The sequence below is a fragment of the Pristiophorus japonicus genome, chromosome 3, assembly GCF_044704955.1.
Source record: "Pristiophorus japonicus isolate sPriJap1 chromosome 3, sPriJap1.hap1, whole genome shotgun sequence".
In the NCBI taxonomy this organism is placed as follows: domain Eukaryota; kingdom Metazoa; phylum Chordata; class Chondrichthyes; family Pristiophoridae; genus Pristiophorus; species Pristiophorus japonicus.
The window spans coordinates 251,087,867-251,101,900 of NC_091979.1; the positions used below are offsets into that span (position 1 = coordinate 251,087,867).

Genomic DNA, 14,034 nt, shown 5'->3' on the forward strand with positions numbered 1-14,034 from the left:
TCTGAAAAGTAATATCAAGCTGTAATTTACCTTTATTGCAACGCGCTTTCCAAAATAGCCTGAATTTAAAAAAAAATCCTCGCTTCTCATTAATTACAGAAAGATTTTTAAAGTGTTTTTGTTTACATTTAGATTCAGCAGTTAATATGTAGTATATCTTGAGAATCCGAGGCCTATTAGACAGCAAACGGTGGTCCAAGTTTAGGCTGCAAGTTTGATTAGGTTAAAAGATATACTTGCACAGTAAACTATAAAACAAAAAGATTGAATTGTTACTGCGCTAACTTAGTTTGTTGTCAGATTTACCTGGATTGGACAGTTTTGTAAGTTCTCTACTTAATTACTTTTTGTGGATAAGAGCATACGAACATAAGAAAAACGAATAGGAGTAGGCCATTTGGCCCCCCTTGCCTGCTCTGCCATTCAGTCGGATCATGGCTGATCTACCTCAGCTCCACTTGCCTGCACTATTCGCCTATCCCTCAATTCCCTTAATATCCATAAATCTATCAAGCTCTGAGCTTCCACAGCCCTCTGGGGTAGAGAATTTCAAAGATTCACCACCCTTGAGTGAAGACATTTCTCCTCATCTCACTCCTAAATGGCTGACCCCTTATTCTGAGACTGTGACCCCTGGTTCTCGACTCCCCAGTCAGGGGAAACATCCTCCCTGCATCTACCCTGTCAAGCCCTGTAAGAATTTTGTATGTTTCAATGAGATCACCTAAACTTCAGCGAATATAGGCCTAGTCGACTCAATCTCTCCTCATAGGAAAATCCCCCAACCCAGGAATCAGTCTGGTGAACCTTCGTTGAATTCCCTCAATGGCAAGTATATCCTTCCTTTGGTAAGGAGACCAAGGATTTTCGGGTTTTGTGGTTTTTGGGCGAAAATGGTACCGTTTTCACTGCGTTGGCGATTTTAGGCTGAACTTTTGGCCTTTGGGGGTCTGTGGTAAGGGAGCTGTTGCATAAGCATTTGCGGCGCAATGCCAGTGCAACTTTAGTACAAGGTCGTTTGTGCTGTGAGAGAGGCCTTAGGAGGGGGGAAAAAAACATTCAAACAACATTACCAAGACCCTTAGCTACCAAATCGCTGAAAAAAAATTAAAAAATAAAAACTTTAGCTTAGCTTTTTTGCAGGTTTTCTAACTTACAGCAGCTGGCGGGGCTGCACCAACAGGTTTTACCTGTCGCTATTCTGGGCGCGGCGTATGGGTCGGGAGATTACCGAAACTCGGACGGTAATGCAATCCATGTCGTTACACATCTGGCGCACCACACCCCGGCGTTACTTCCCATCGCCGCCGCAAACAAGGAGCCGAGGATCCCGCCCGGGCTTTGCGACCAGGTTTTCGCCACAGAGAGTCAAAACACGGCGCAAACCCGTCGCAAACTCCTCGATAATCCAGACCCAAACTACACCATACTCCAGGTGTGGTCTCACCAGGGCCCTATGTAATTGGGTGTGCCATCAAACTGATTGCGTGTTAAGTAGAATGTGGCGTTGTTTATTTTACCATTTATATTTGAAACGAATTCACAGATCTATTCACTATTTTTCAAAACCAGGATATTGAGCGGCTGGCACGTGAGCTGAAAGCCAAAATCACATCTATGAAGGAAGAGAAAGAGCAGCTAAGTTCCGAACGACAAGAGCAGATTAAACAGAGGACCAAGCTCGAGTTAAAAGCAAAGGATCTACAGGATGAAATGGTTGGCAACAGTGAACAAAGGGTAAGGAAATGGAAATTGTCAAGATTGGAGATGTTGAATGAGTGGGGTGGAGAGGAAGTGGTCCTGTCATGTGCGGCAGCCAGGCAGCTGCTGGAGCAGGAGTTTCCAAACTATGACTTGTGATCTGGATTGGGACCTTAAATTCGGACTATGCAGCCTGCAAAACCCCAGCTCCTCTGTTCCAGTAATTTGGCTGCTACATCGTTGGATTTTAAACTACCGAGCTCAATGTTCCCTCTACTTTTTTTTTCCCCGTGTGCTGTCCCATTAACTGGCTGCGCAGCTCATTCAAATTTTCGGCCATGCACAGTTTCTCCACTGAAAAGCCGGTGAGCGGCCTGTACGGGATTTCCAGACACATGCTTGGCCGCGCAGCTTAGCGGGAACGTTTATGCGGCTATTAGATTGTAAAATATGTTTCCTGATTGGTATAAAAGGGCAGATTAGTTTCATTGATGAAATTCCAGCAACGCAGGAGCAGTCTTTCTAATGCCTTTTTGCACCAGTATTTTCTAATCCACCGGGAGTGTCTTTAAAAAAAAACTGAAAGACATAAATCAAAAGGAAATTCTATCCAATGGAACTTCACGGCTTGGAATATCTACCCTTGTATGTGAAAATCTTGAGTGTGTCTATATATTAGCAGATCTCCCATAATGTTCTCCTTTTCTACCCTTTTGATACAATCTATTGTACAGTTTGTCTATATAAATCATTGCACGTTAAAGGTAATTCAACATGTGAAGTGCTTTCATATGATGAGGTGCTGTTGAAATGCAAGTACTATAGTAATTAAATATATCAGCAGCTGAAGAGATTCAGTTGAATGTTCTGACGCATAGAATTGCTGTAAAAAAAATGTTTCCATGAGACGTTATTTCAGCGTCATGTTCAATTATGTAGTGGCATCATGCTGAACAAGCTGTGGTTTGTTTCGAATTGAGTCGTTATTCAGTCGATGCATGTGTCAATCAGCCAGCTAAGACCAAAAATGCTCATTTGTCTATCTCTTCGTAAGACCAGCAGTCGTCTGCAGACAGGCTTTGAGTAGAAACATAAAAAATTCGGCCCTTCGAGCCTGCACCACCATTCAATATGATCATGGCTGATCATGTAACTTCAGTACCCCATTCCTGCTTTCTCTCCATATCCCTTGATTCCTTTAGCCGTAAGGGTCACATCTAACTTCCTTTTGAATATATCTAACAAACTGACCTCAACAACTTTCTGTGGTAGAGAATTCCACAGGTTCACAGTTCTCTGAGTGAAGAAGTTTCTCCTCATCTCGGTCCTAAATGGCTTGCCCCTTATCCGTAGACTGTGACCCCTGATTCTGGACTTCCCCAACATCGGAAACATTCTTCCTGTATCTAACCTGTCCAATCCTGTCAGAATTTTATATGTTTCTATGAGATCCCTTCTCATTCTTCGAAATTCCAATGAATATAAGCCTAGTCGATCTAGTCTTTCTTCATATGTCAGTCCTGCCGTCCCGGGAATCAGTCTGGTGAAACTTCGCTGCACTCCCTCAGTAGCAAGAATGTCCTTCCTCAGATTAGGAGACCAAAACTGTACACAATATTCAAGGTGTGGCCTCATTAAGGCTCTGTACAACTGCAGTAAGACCTCCCTGCTCCTATCCTCAAACCCTCTCGCTATGAAGGCCAACATGCCATTTGCTGCCTTCACCGCCTGCTATACCTGCATGCCAACTTTCAATGACATGTACTATGACACCCAGGTCTCGCTGCACCTCCCCTTTTCCTAATCTGTCACCATTCAGATAATCTGCCTTCCTGTTTTTGCCACCAAAGTGGATAACCTCACATTTATCTACATTATACTGCATCTGCCATGCATTTGCCCATTCAGCTAACCTGTCCAAGTCACCCTGCAGCCTCTTAGCATCCTCCTCACAGCTCACACTGCCACCCAGCTTAGTGTCATCTGCAAACTTGGAGATATTACATTCAATTCCTTCGTCTAAATCATGAATGGTATATTGTAAATAGCTGGGGTCCCAGCACTGAATCTTGCGGTACCCCACTGGTCACTGCCTGCCATTCTGAAAAGGACCCGTTTATTCCTATTCTTTGCTTCCTGTCTGCCAACCAGTTCTCTATCCACGTCAATACATTACCTCCAATATCATGTGTTTTAATTTTTCCACACTAATCTCTTGTGTGGGACCTTGTCAAAAGCCTTTTGAAAGTCCAAATACACCATATCCGCTGATTCGCCCTTGTCCACTCTACTAGTTACATCCTCAAAAAATTCTAGAAGATTTGTCAAACATGATTTCCCTTTCATAAATCCATGCTGACTTGGACCGATCCTGTCACTGCTTTCCAAATGCGCTGCAATTACATCTTTAATAATTGATTCCCACATTTCCCCCACTACCGATGTCAGGCTAACTGGTCTATAATTCCTTGTTTTCTCTCTCCCTCCTTTTTTAAAAAGTGGGGTTATATTAGCTATCCTCCAATCCATAGGAACTGATGCAGAGTCTATGGAATGTTGGAAAATGATCACCAATGCATCCACTATTTCTAGGGCCACTTCCTTAAGTACTCTGGGATGCAGACTATCAGGCCCTGGGGATTTATCAGCCTTCAATCCCATCAATTTCCCTAACACAATTTCCTGACTAAGGATTGCCTTCAGTTCCTCCTTCTCACTAGACCCTCTGTCCCCTAGTATTTCCGGAAGGTTATTTGTGTCTTCCTTGGTGAAGACAGAAAATATTTGTTCAATTGGTCTGCCATTTCTTTCTCCCCATTATAAATTCACCTGATTCTGACTGCAAGGGACCTACATTTGTCTGCACTAATCTTTTTCTCTTCACATATCTACAGAAGCTTTTGCAGTCAGTTTTTATGTTCCCTGAAAGCTTACTCTCATTCTCTCCTTTCCCCCTCCTAATTAAACCCTTTGTCCTCCTCTGCTGAATTCTAAATTTCTCCCAGTCCTCAGGTTTACTGCTTTTTCTGGCCAATTTATATGCCTCTTCTTTGGATTTAGCACTATCCCTAATTTCCCTTGTTAGCCACGGTTAAGCCACCTTCCCCGTTTTATTTTTATGCCAGACAGGGATATACAATTGTTGAAGTTCATCCATGTGATCTTTAAATGTCTGCCATTGCCTATCCACTGTCGACTCTTAAGTATCATTCGGCAGTCTATCCTAGCCAATTCACGTCTCATACCATCGAAGTTACCTTTCTTTAAGTTCAGGAGCCTAGTCTCTGAATTAACTGTATCACTCTCCATCTTAATGAAGAATTCTACCATATTATGGTCACTCTGCCCCAAGGGGCCTCGCACAACAAGATTGCTAATTAATCCTCTCTCATTACACAACACCCAGTCTAGGATGGCCAGCTCTCTAGTTGGTTCCTCGACATATTGGTCTAAAAAACCATCCCTTAAACACTCCAGGAAATCCTCCTCCACTGTATTGCTACCAGTTTAGTTAGCCCAATCTATATGTAGATTAAAGTCACCCGTGATAACTGCTGTACCTTTATTGCACGCATCCCTAATTTCCTTTTTGATGCCATCCCAACCTCACCACTATTGTTTGGTGATCTGTACACAACTCCCATGAAACGTTAACTGCCCTTTGGTGTTCCGCAGCTGTACCCATACAGATTCCACATCATCCAAGCTAATGTCCTTCCTTACTATTTGCGTTAATCTCCTCTTTCACCAGCAACGCTACCCCACCTCCTTTTCCTTTCTGTCTATCCTTCCTGAATATTGAATACTCCTGGATGTTGAGTTCCCAGCCTTTCACCCTGGAGCCATATCTCCGTAATCCCAATTACATCATATCCGTTGACAGCTATCTGTGCAGTTAATTCATCCACTTTATTACGAATGCTCCTCTCATTGAGACACAGAGCCTTCAGGCTTGTTTTTTTAACACTCTTTGTCCTTTTAGAATTATGTGTAATGTGGCCCTTTTTGATTTTTGCCCTTGATTTCTCTGCCCTCCACTTTTCCTTATCTCCTTTCTACCTTTTTGCTTCTGCCCCCATTTTACTTCCCTCTGTCTCCCTACATAGATTCCCATCCCCCTGCCATATTAGTTTGAATCCTCCCCAACAACACTAGCAAATACTCCCCCTTGGACATCGGTTTTGGTCCTGCCCAGGTGTAGACCGTCCGGTTTGCACTGGTCCCACCTCCCCCAGAACTGGTTCCAATATCCCAGGAATTTGAATCCCTCCCTCTTGCACCATTCCTTAAGCCACGTATTCATCTTAACTATCCTGCTATTTCTACTCTGACTAGCATGTAATCCTGAGATTACTACCTTTTGAGATCCTACTTTTTAATTTAACTCCTAGCTCCCTAAATTCAGCTTGTAGAACCACATCCCGTTTTTTACCTATATCATTGGTACCTATATGCACCATGACATCAGGCTGTTCACCCTCCCCCTCCAGAATGCCCTGCAGCCACTCCGAGACATCCTTGACCCTTGCACCAGCGAGGCAACATACCATCCTGGAGTCTCGATTGCGGCCGCAGAAACGCCTATCTATTCCCCTTACAATAGAATCCAGTACCACTATAATTCTCCCACTTTTTTTTTCCTGCCCTCCTGTGTAGCAGGGCCACCCATGCTGCCATGAACTTGGCTGCTGCTGCTTTCCCCTGATGAGCCATCTCCCCCAACAGTATCCAGAGTGGTATATCTGTTTTGGAGGGAGATGACTGCAGGGGACTCCTGCACTACCTGCCCGATAAAGTGTTGTAATATACTCACACCAGCTGACTCAGTCATGACTTCATTATGGATTTAGAATATTGATCTATGGAAAATTTAAATAATCCATTATCTTTTTAATAAATGACATTAACTTTACTGGTGCACACAACGTATTTCTACAGAAAGACTTCCATTAAGGCTCACTATTTATTGAAGAGCAGCATTTTAGGTCTCTTCAAACTGTGGATGGCATTAAAAATGCAAACCAGCACATTAAAGGGAAGTAAAGTCCGATGCACTAACGTATAATTGTAGAGTAACATCCGAATTTTGTTTGAGGGTTTTGTAAAAGTATCTATTTGTCTTGCTTGCACAAGGATTCTCTAAACCAGACATCCTTCCCTAGTAGGCCACACAAGTGTCATCACTACTAGGAGTGTCCCAGTGCTTCCTGCAGCGCATCCATGGGAAACGCACTAGCCTGAGTGCCGCACCACAACTGCCTGACCCTGGGAAACCATGCTGTTAGCTGGATTTGCAGATTCCACAGCTGGTTCTATCCAGTATATCTTAACTATGGTAATATCACTGTTCCCATATTGTGGAGCAGATTATCTGAAACTGTCTTTGAAGTGATGTAGAGGAGAGATGAAATAACAAAGCAAAAACAATGTTCATACTTGGGTTTCCTTTTCACATTTTCTTTCTGTAGAAACGTCTTTTGAAGGAAAGGCAAAAGCTGTTAGAAAAGATAGAAGAGAAGCAAAAAGAGCTTGCAGAAACGGAACCAAAGTTCAGTGCTGTCAAAGAAAAAGAAGAAAATGGAATAGCAAGGTCAGTAGAAATTGGTTCAAAATAACTACAAAATAAAATGAAATAACTTGCTATTGTACAATTTTTGTGCCTTTTTATTTCTCCTCAATTATTTCCCTTTGCTGATCATGCTGGAATATTGATCTTAGGATAAGGGGTAGGCCATTTAGGACTGAGATGAGGAGAAACTTCTTCACTCAGAGAGTTGTTAACCTGTGGAATTCCCTGCCGCAGAGTGTTGTTGATGCCAGTTCATTGGCTATATTCAAGAGGGAGTTAGATACCTGTTTTCTATGTTTCTATGGGTGCTGGCAGTCCAATGGTATCTGCATGTTGCCCCATTTTTGAAGTGTAAGTCAAGACGGTGGGTGTAGACAGTTTATTTGATTGTGGGAGACACAGCTTACCCTGAACCTGTTCTTGCCCAATGTCAATGTGTACTTTCCAGCAGGGATCACTGCATAGCATCAGGGGCTCAAATTTCAGCCTGAGTTGCTCCTATTTTTTTTGGAGCAACTAGTTTAGAATGGAGCATCTTAGAAATTGCAATTCTCGACATTTAGTTTGCTCCAGTTCTAGTGAGTTAGAATAGTTTCATTTTAGAACAAATTTTTTTCCAAAAGGGAGCGTGTCCAGCCACTTACGCCTGTTTTGCAAGTTTAGGCAGCGAAAACTTACTCCACACTAACTTAGAATGGAGTAAGTGTAGATTTTTGTACGTTTAGAAAAACCTTGCCTACATTTATAAATCAGGCGTAGGGAACGAGAGATGGGGGAGGGTTTTTTTACAAACATTAAACACTTCACTTTTACAAATAAAGAGCCATCATCAATAATAAATGATAAATGAATCAATAAATCAACCAAAAAAATCAATCAATAAATAAAAAATTAAGTTTCTACTCACCGACTGCAGCACTGGAAGCCCTCCAACAGTGTGCTGGGACTGTCAGTGTGTCTCTCTCTGCCTGGGGGGGGCGCGGGGAGCGGGAGCTGAACGGGAGGGAGGGAGGCCCAAGTCTGATCTTCGCCCGGGGAGCCCATTCGGCCAGGGCTAGGGCCGACGTGCTTCGGACCCCTCCCACGCAGCCTCGGGGCTCGGAGCTACTGCACATGCGTGCACACTCTAGCGTGCATGTGCCGAGGTCCCGGCACTGTTTTCAGTGCAGGGACCTGGCTCTGCCTACGACCCCTTGTGCTGCGCCACGCCAAGCACAAAGACGTCCTGAGGAACTCCCTGAATCACAAGGTAAGTTTTCGGCGCCCTTTTTATTCCAGAAAATCGGCGCCCTTTTTATTCCAGAAAATCGGCGCACCTTCATAAGGTGCGCCGTTCTTAGAGAGCGGAAACTTGGGCCCCAGGAGCGGGAATCTTGGCTGATGTGGGTGCTTTTAACACATATTGACCTGTTCAGAAGCAAGCTGCTATTAACAAATGTTTTAAATTATTTTTACAGACTTACTTGTTCAGACAATAAATATAATTTATAGTAATTCTTGGTATCAGTGATATGCCAATAATTCATAGAGATTAATTTGTTTTAATATTCTTCATAAACTCCGTATACTGGAGAACTATTTATTGTATCAATTGGACCTCAACTGGCCAATCAAGGATACGACCCAGAAAATTCCGGGCAAATGACCTACATCAGAGTCCCTGGAATATACAAGCCAGGAGTCATGGTAACAAGGACTATGGCTGGAGAATCAAACAGCAGTCCTCTCAAACACTTTTTAAAAAAAAAAAAAAAAAATTTGTTATCTTGAACTTTCTATTTTTTGTTTATCTTTTGACCGTAGTTCAATTTAGCTGGGATTTTTTTTTACAATTTGGATGTCTTTTCACTTTATTCCTCATTTTGGCTCATTCTTCCTTCTGCTTCCTTTTTATGTGTTCATGTTGTGACTGATGTGGAATGTGTTCTGAATTGTATTTTGTTCATATGAAGTTGTGGCTAGGCCATTGTACTGAGAGTTTAAAACAGAACTGTCTGTTGGTTCTAAAGGATTTATTTTTGTCTTGAAACTCTCAGTACTGCCTGTAGAGGAGCTACTAATTCAAGATTAGTTCAACATAACCTGTTTCTCATTGCCTATAAACAAAAGTTGATCAGGTTGTGGTTGTCTGGCTAGTATGTCCACTTAGTGATTAATAATATGGGTAAGTTTTCCATCGTCATCATAGGCAGTTCCTCGGGGCCAAGAATGACTTGCTTCCCCACTATAAATGAGTACTCAGTTGACTGATGAACTCCTTTTAAACGGTGGAAGATGCCTGTGCGTGAATTCTTTTAATATGGGGTGGCCGTTGCACACCAGCCACCAGCCACTAATTTCCCATTGTGATTGCCATAACTATTAAGGGGGTATCCTGCCAGATGGAAGTACCGAAGGACTTGATTTCAGGATTAAACACAAGTTATGGGGCTGCAACCACATCTGTACCTACTGGACGAATAAATAATTACAATTACCAGCATGTTGAGAGGGAAAATAAAACTGGGGCTTCTTCAAAGAAGTTGACCTTTACTTCAAAGGATGTGAGAAATAAAACTGGGCAATAGTCCCAAGATGTTTAGTTAACTTTGTTTAACTGTATTTTTATATCACTGCGCTTAGACAGAACTCTTATAGGTGCAGATAAGTACTTATTTCTTTAACTTGATAGTTTATGTAACATATATGTTTAAATATTGTTCTGGTTATATGTTTTTCTTCTGTTGCAAGTTCCTTGACAAGAGGCCATAGTTGCAGAGTTCTCAGAGTTGTAAAGATGGAGGAGATAACAGATAGGGAGAGGCAAGGTGTGGAGGGATTTGAAGGAGGGGGGAGAGGAATTTTAAAATTGAGGCATTGGAGGACTGGGTGCTCTTGTAGGTCAGCGAACACGCGGGTGATGGGTAAACGGGACGGTGCGAGTTAGGATACGGACAGCAGAAATTTCTTCAAACCCCACCTCTTTGATCAAGATTTTGGTCACCGCTCCTAATGTGTTGTCTTTGTCTCTGTGTTCATTTCTGTCTGGTTATGCCTCTGGAATGCCTTAAGATATTATTCTACGTTAAAGATGCTTGCAAGCTGTTATTGAAAAGGTCTGGAGCACGTATTGGGCATCCCATGTGTTATTTTGATGCAAAATGTCTCTTTGATAGTGTAGTTGTTAGTCCCTTGGCACACTAACCTGTCTACTGATAATTCAAAGTCTGATTTTATGCTTCAAAGAAATATTGATCCAGTAATTTGACTTGAGCAGTGTAAATAACACGGCAGAGTGGGAATATCTGATAATTTGAATGAAGAGAAGTAGACTGTAGAACATTACACATTTCAGTTCATCATCGGCTGTTTAGATTTGCCGATGGAAATGATCTCATTGCTATCACATGGTTAGTTTTGGGGGAAAACCCAAACATGGTGCTAGCTGTTTATATTTTTAATCTCTCTTGTTTGTTCACTATTTGATCAATATTTCTATTTGTATTGAATGTTTCATCTTTGTCACACCTTTTCTGTGCAGGTTGGTCATTGTTGTTTTAATTTGATTTGAGAATCTCTTCCCAAGCTTGCTGCCTCCTGATTGATCCCATTTTATGGGCCCAAGTTTCCACACGATAAAAAACGGGCGCCCCTCCGAGCTGGGTGCCCGTTTTTTGCGCCTAAAACAGCGCCTAAAAAAAACCTTTCGATTCTGGAGCATTCTGCAGCTCCTTGTCTGCCTGGCACGGCGCCCAGGGGGGGCGGAGCCTACGCTCGCGCCGATTTTGTAAGTGGGAGGGGGCGGGTACTATTTAAATTCGTTTTTTTTTCCTGCCGGCAACGCTGCGCGTGCGCGTTGGAGCGTTCGCGCATGCTCAGTGTGAAGGAAAACATTGGCGCTCGGCCATTTTTGTAGTTCTTTGTAGCTGTTTGATTTTTGAACATTTTTAAAATAAAAGCACATTGCCATTAGCCCCCCACCCCCGCAGGAAGAACCCCCCCCCCCCCCCGCGGGAAAGAACGGGCGCCTCCTCTCTCTCTCTCTTTCCCCCCCCCCCCCTCCCCCCGCGGGAAGAACGGGCGCCTCAGGCTGACTGCAGAATTCTCCGTGGCTGAAGCACTTTCACACAGGTAGGAAGATGGTTTATTTAATCTTTTCTTTGCTTATAAATGTTTATTCAGGTTGGATTTATTTGTATAATATTTGTAGAAGTATAAATAAGGATTTATTGTAGAATTTAATGATTTCCCTTCCCCCCCCCCCACCTCGTTCTGGACGCCTAATTTGTAACCTGCGCCTGATTTTTTAATGTGTAGAACAGGTTTTTTCAGTTCTACAAAAATCTTCACTTGCTCCATTCTAACTTAGTTTGGAGTACGTTTTCACTGTGGAAACTTTGAAATCAGGCGTCAGTGGCCGGACACGCCCCCTTTTGAAGAAAAAATTCTGTTCCAAAGTAGAACTGTTCTACCTGACTAGAACTGCAGAAAAAAAAATGTGGAGAATTGCGATTTCTAAGATAGTCCGTTCTCCACCAGTTGCTCCTAAAAATCAGGTGCAAATCATGTGGAAACTTGGGCCCTATATTTTAAGTCACTGGGTGGGATGGCCAAGAGTTTGGACTTGCATTTTATTTTCCTCGAGAGATGCACCACCATCAGAATTCACAATGGAAGTCGAGCTGACCTGGTGTGACTGTCTTTTACGTGCTGAAGTTGAAATGCAGAGTTAACCAGCACTTGTTGAGCCAGGGCAATCTGTGACTGGGACCTCAGTGCAATTTCTGCCTCTGTGGTTTGAAGGGATTTTGCACTGCTAAAGTCAACATAAGCATTTGGTTTTGTGCTGTTATTACTGCTCTGCAATCCACCCCGTAATGTAAAGATGAAAGACTCCATAACGCAGAGCTGACATACAGACCTACTTCCTTTTGATGTGGTCTGCACGTGACCGAACCAAGGCTACCAACCTTTCCATTGGAATGGAATTTTTAAAAAATCTAAAGAATGACTTTACTACTGGGAGTTGGTCTCTGTTTTAAAGGCAATTTATTGAAATATTTCTTAGGGAATAGAGGCTTCAAAAACACGGTTGTTATCTCTGTGTAGTCTGTGTGTAAGGGCCTGACGTGACCTACTGAGAGAGAAATTGTATTCGTCCTGGTAGTCTTTTGGTTTACATTCAATCTCTTTTCTTTTGTTCTGCTTAGGTTGGCACAGGCCACCCAGGAAAGAACAGACTTGTATGCTAAGCAGGGTCGAGGCAGTCAGTTTACATCAAAAGAGGAGAGAGATAAATGGATCAAGAAAGAGCTCAAATCACTCGATCAAGCCATCAATGATAAAAAGCGACAAATTGCTGCAATTACCAAGGACCTGGAGGATACAGAAGCCAACAAAGAGAGAAACTTGGAACAGTACAGTGTAAGTAATTAGTACCAATTGATGATTTGAGATGTGTGTTACATGTTATAAGCAGTTACTCATCACCCGGTGAGAATTTTATTGAAAACAAATTCTTGTCCAAATTATTTTTTTCTCTTCTTAAAAAATTTTGCCATGAATTCTAAATAAAGGAAACTATCTGAAAAGGGATTTGCATCAGTAGGCAAACGGAAGAGCTTGAACCGGTCACAACAATTCTCTGAATTATTAGAGAAATTAAGAGGAAAACAAATCTGCTTGTCGGCCTTGCCTCAGTTGTAGTGCTCTGAGTCAGAAGGTTTTGGTTTCAAACCCCACTGCAAAAACTTGAACATAATCTAGGCTGGCACTGAGGGAGAGCTGCACTGTCTTTCTGATGAGACATAAAAGCAAGTCTGCCCTCCACAAGTGGATGTAAATGATCCCATGGCACTATTTGTAGAAGAGTACGCGAGTTCTCCCAGTGACCTGGCAAACATTTAGATGGTCATGTAGTTCATTGTTTTTTGTGGGGGCTTGTTGTACTCAAATTGACTGCTGCATTTCTTGCATTAAAATAGTGATTACACTTCAAAAGTGCTTCATGACATAATGAAACGTGCTATATAAATGCAAGTCTGTTGCTTTGTTATAAAGCCAATGAGTTAATTTGTGCATTGGATCATCAGTGTTGATAGGTAATTCATTCTTGGGGCAGGTGATGAGTGAAATATTTGGACATAATGGGCTAGAAATGCAGTTTTTTTTTTTGCGAAATCGTTTTTATCCGTTATTCTGCGTCAAAAATACCACTTAAAAACTTCGCCATTTTTTAAGGGGATAAAATTGGCAAACAAATGCGCCCGACGGTAAAAATCGGCGTTGCATGAGGATTCACAGTGGAAACCGCGGTCCTCGCCTACTTTAGCCTGAGGCCTATCACCGCCGAAAATACAGGCCCTGGGAGGGGAGAGAAAACACACTTTTTTTTGCCCAAAAATCAAAAAATAAAAATAAACAATCAGAAAACATTCACTATATACTTAACTAATGAATCGCTGAATAAGAATTTTAATATAAAAACTTCAACTTAGCTTTTTTGGAGGTCTTCATACCTACTGCTGTTTCTGGGGCTTTTTTTAGCCGTTTTTTTTTCCACCCTGAGTACGGGTTCTCCGAACGGCCAATTTTAAGCGGTGCGGGGTTTTTTTGGTGTTGCACGTTGTCGATCTGTTTTTCGGCAATATTTCAAAACCGCCATTCATTAACTTTGGCCAATTTAGATGAGTACCTTTTACCAGCAAAAAAGGCGAAATATCGCAAAAAAAACGTGCGCAAGGCTGGCCAATTTCTCCCCTGTAAAATTTAAACTGTTCGAACAC

At 42.3% G+C, this 14,034-nt stretch overlaps 1 protein-coding gene across 2 annotated transcripts in view; it reads left to right on the top strand.

Moving 5' to 3' along the window:
* Positions 1-14,034, top strand: part of smc3 (structural maintenance of chromosomes 3) — a 134,167-nt gene that overhangs the window by 57,820 nt on the left and 62,313 nt on the right. For both annotated transcript variants that reach the window (XM_070876534.1, XM_070876535.1), the window contains 3 exons: positions 1,573-1,737; positions 7,170-7,291; positions 12,460-12,673. In XM_070876534.1, coding sequence (XP_070732635.1) covers positions 1,573-1,737; positions 7,170-7,291; positions 12,460-12,673 — 501 coding nt within the window. The remainder of the gene's footprint in view (positions 1-1,572; positions 1,738-7,169; positions 7,292-12,459; positions 12,674-14,034) is intronic.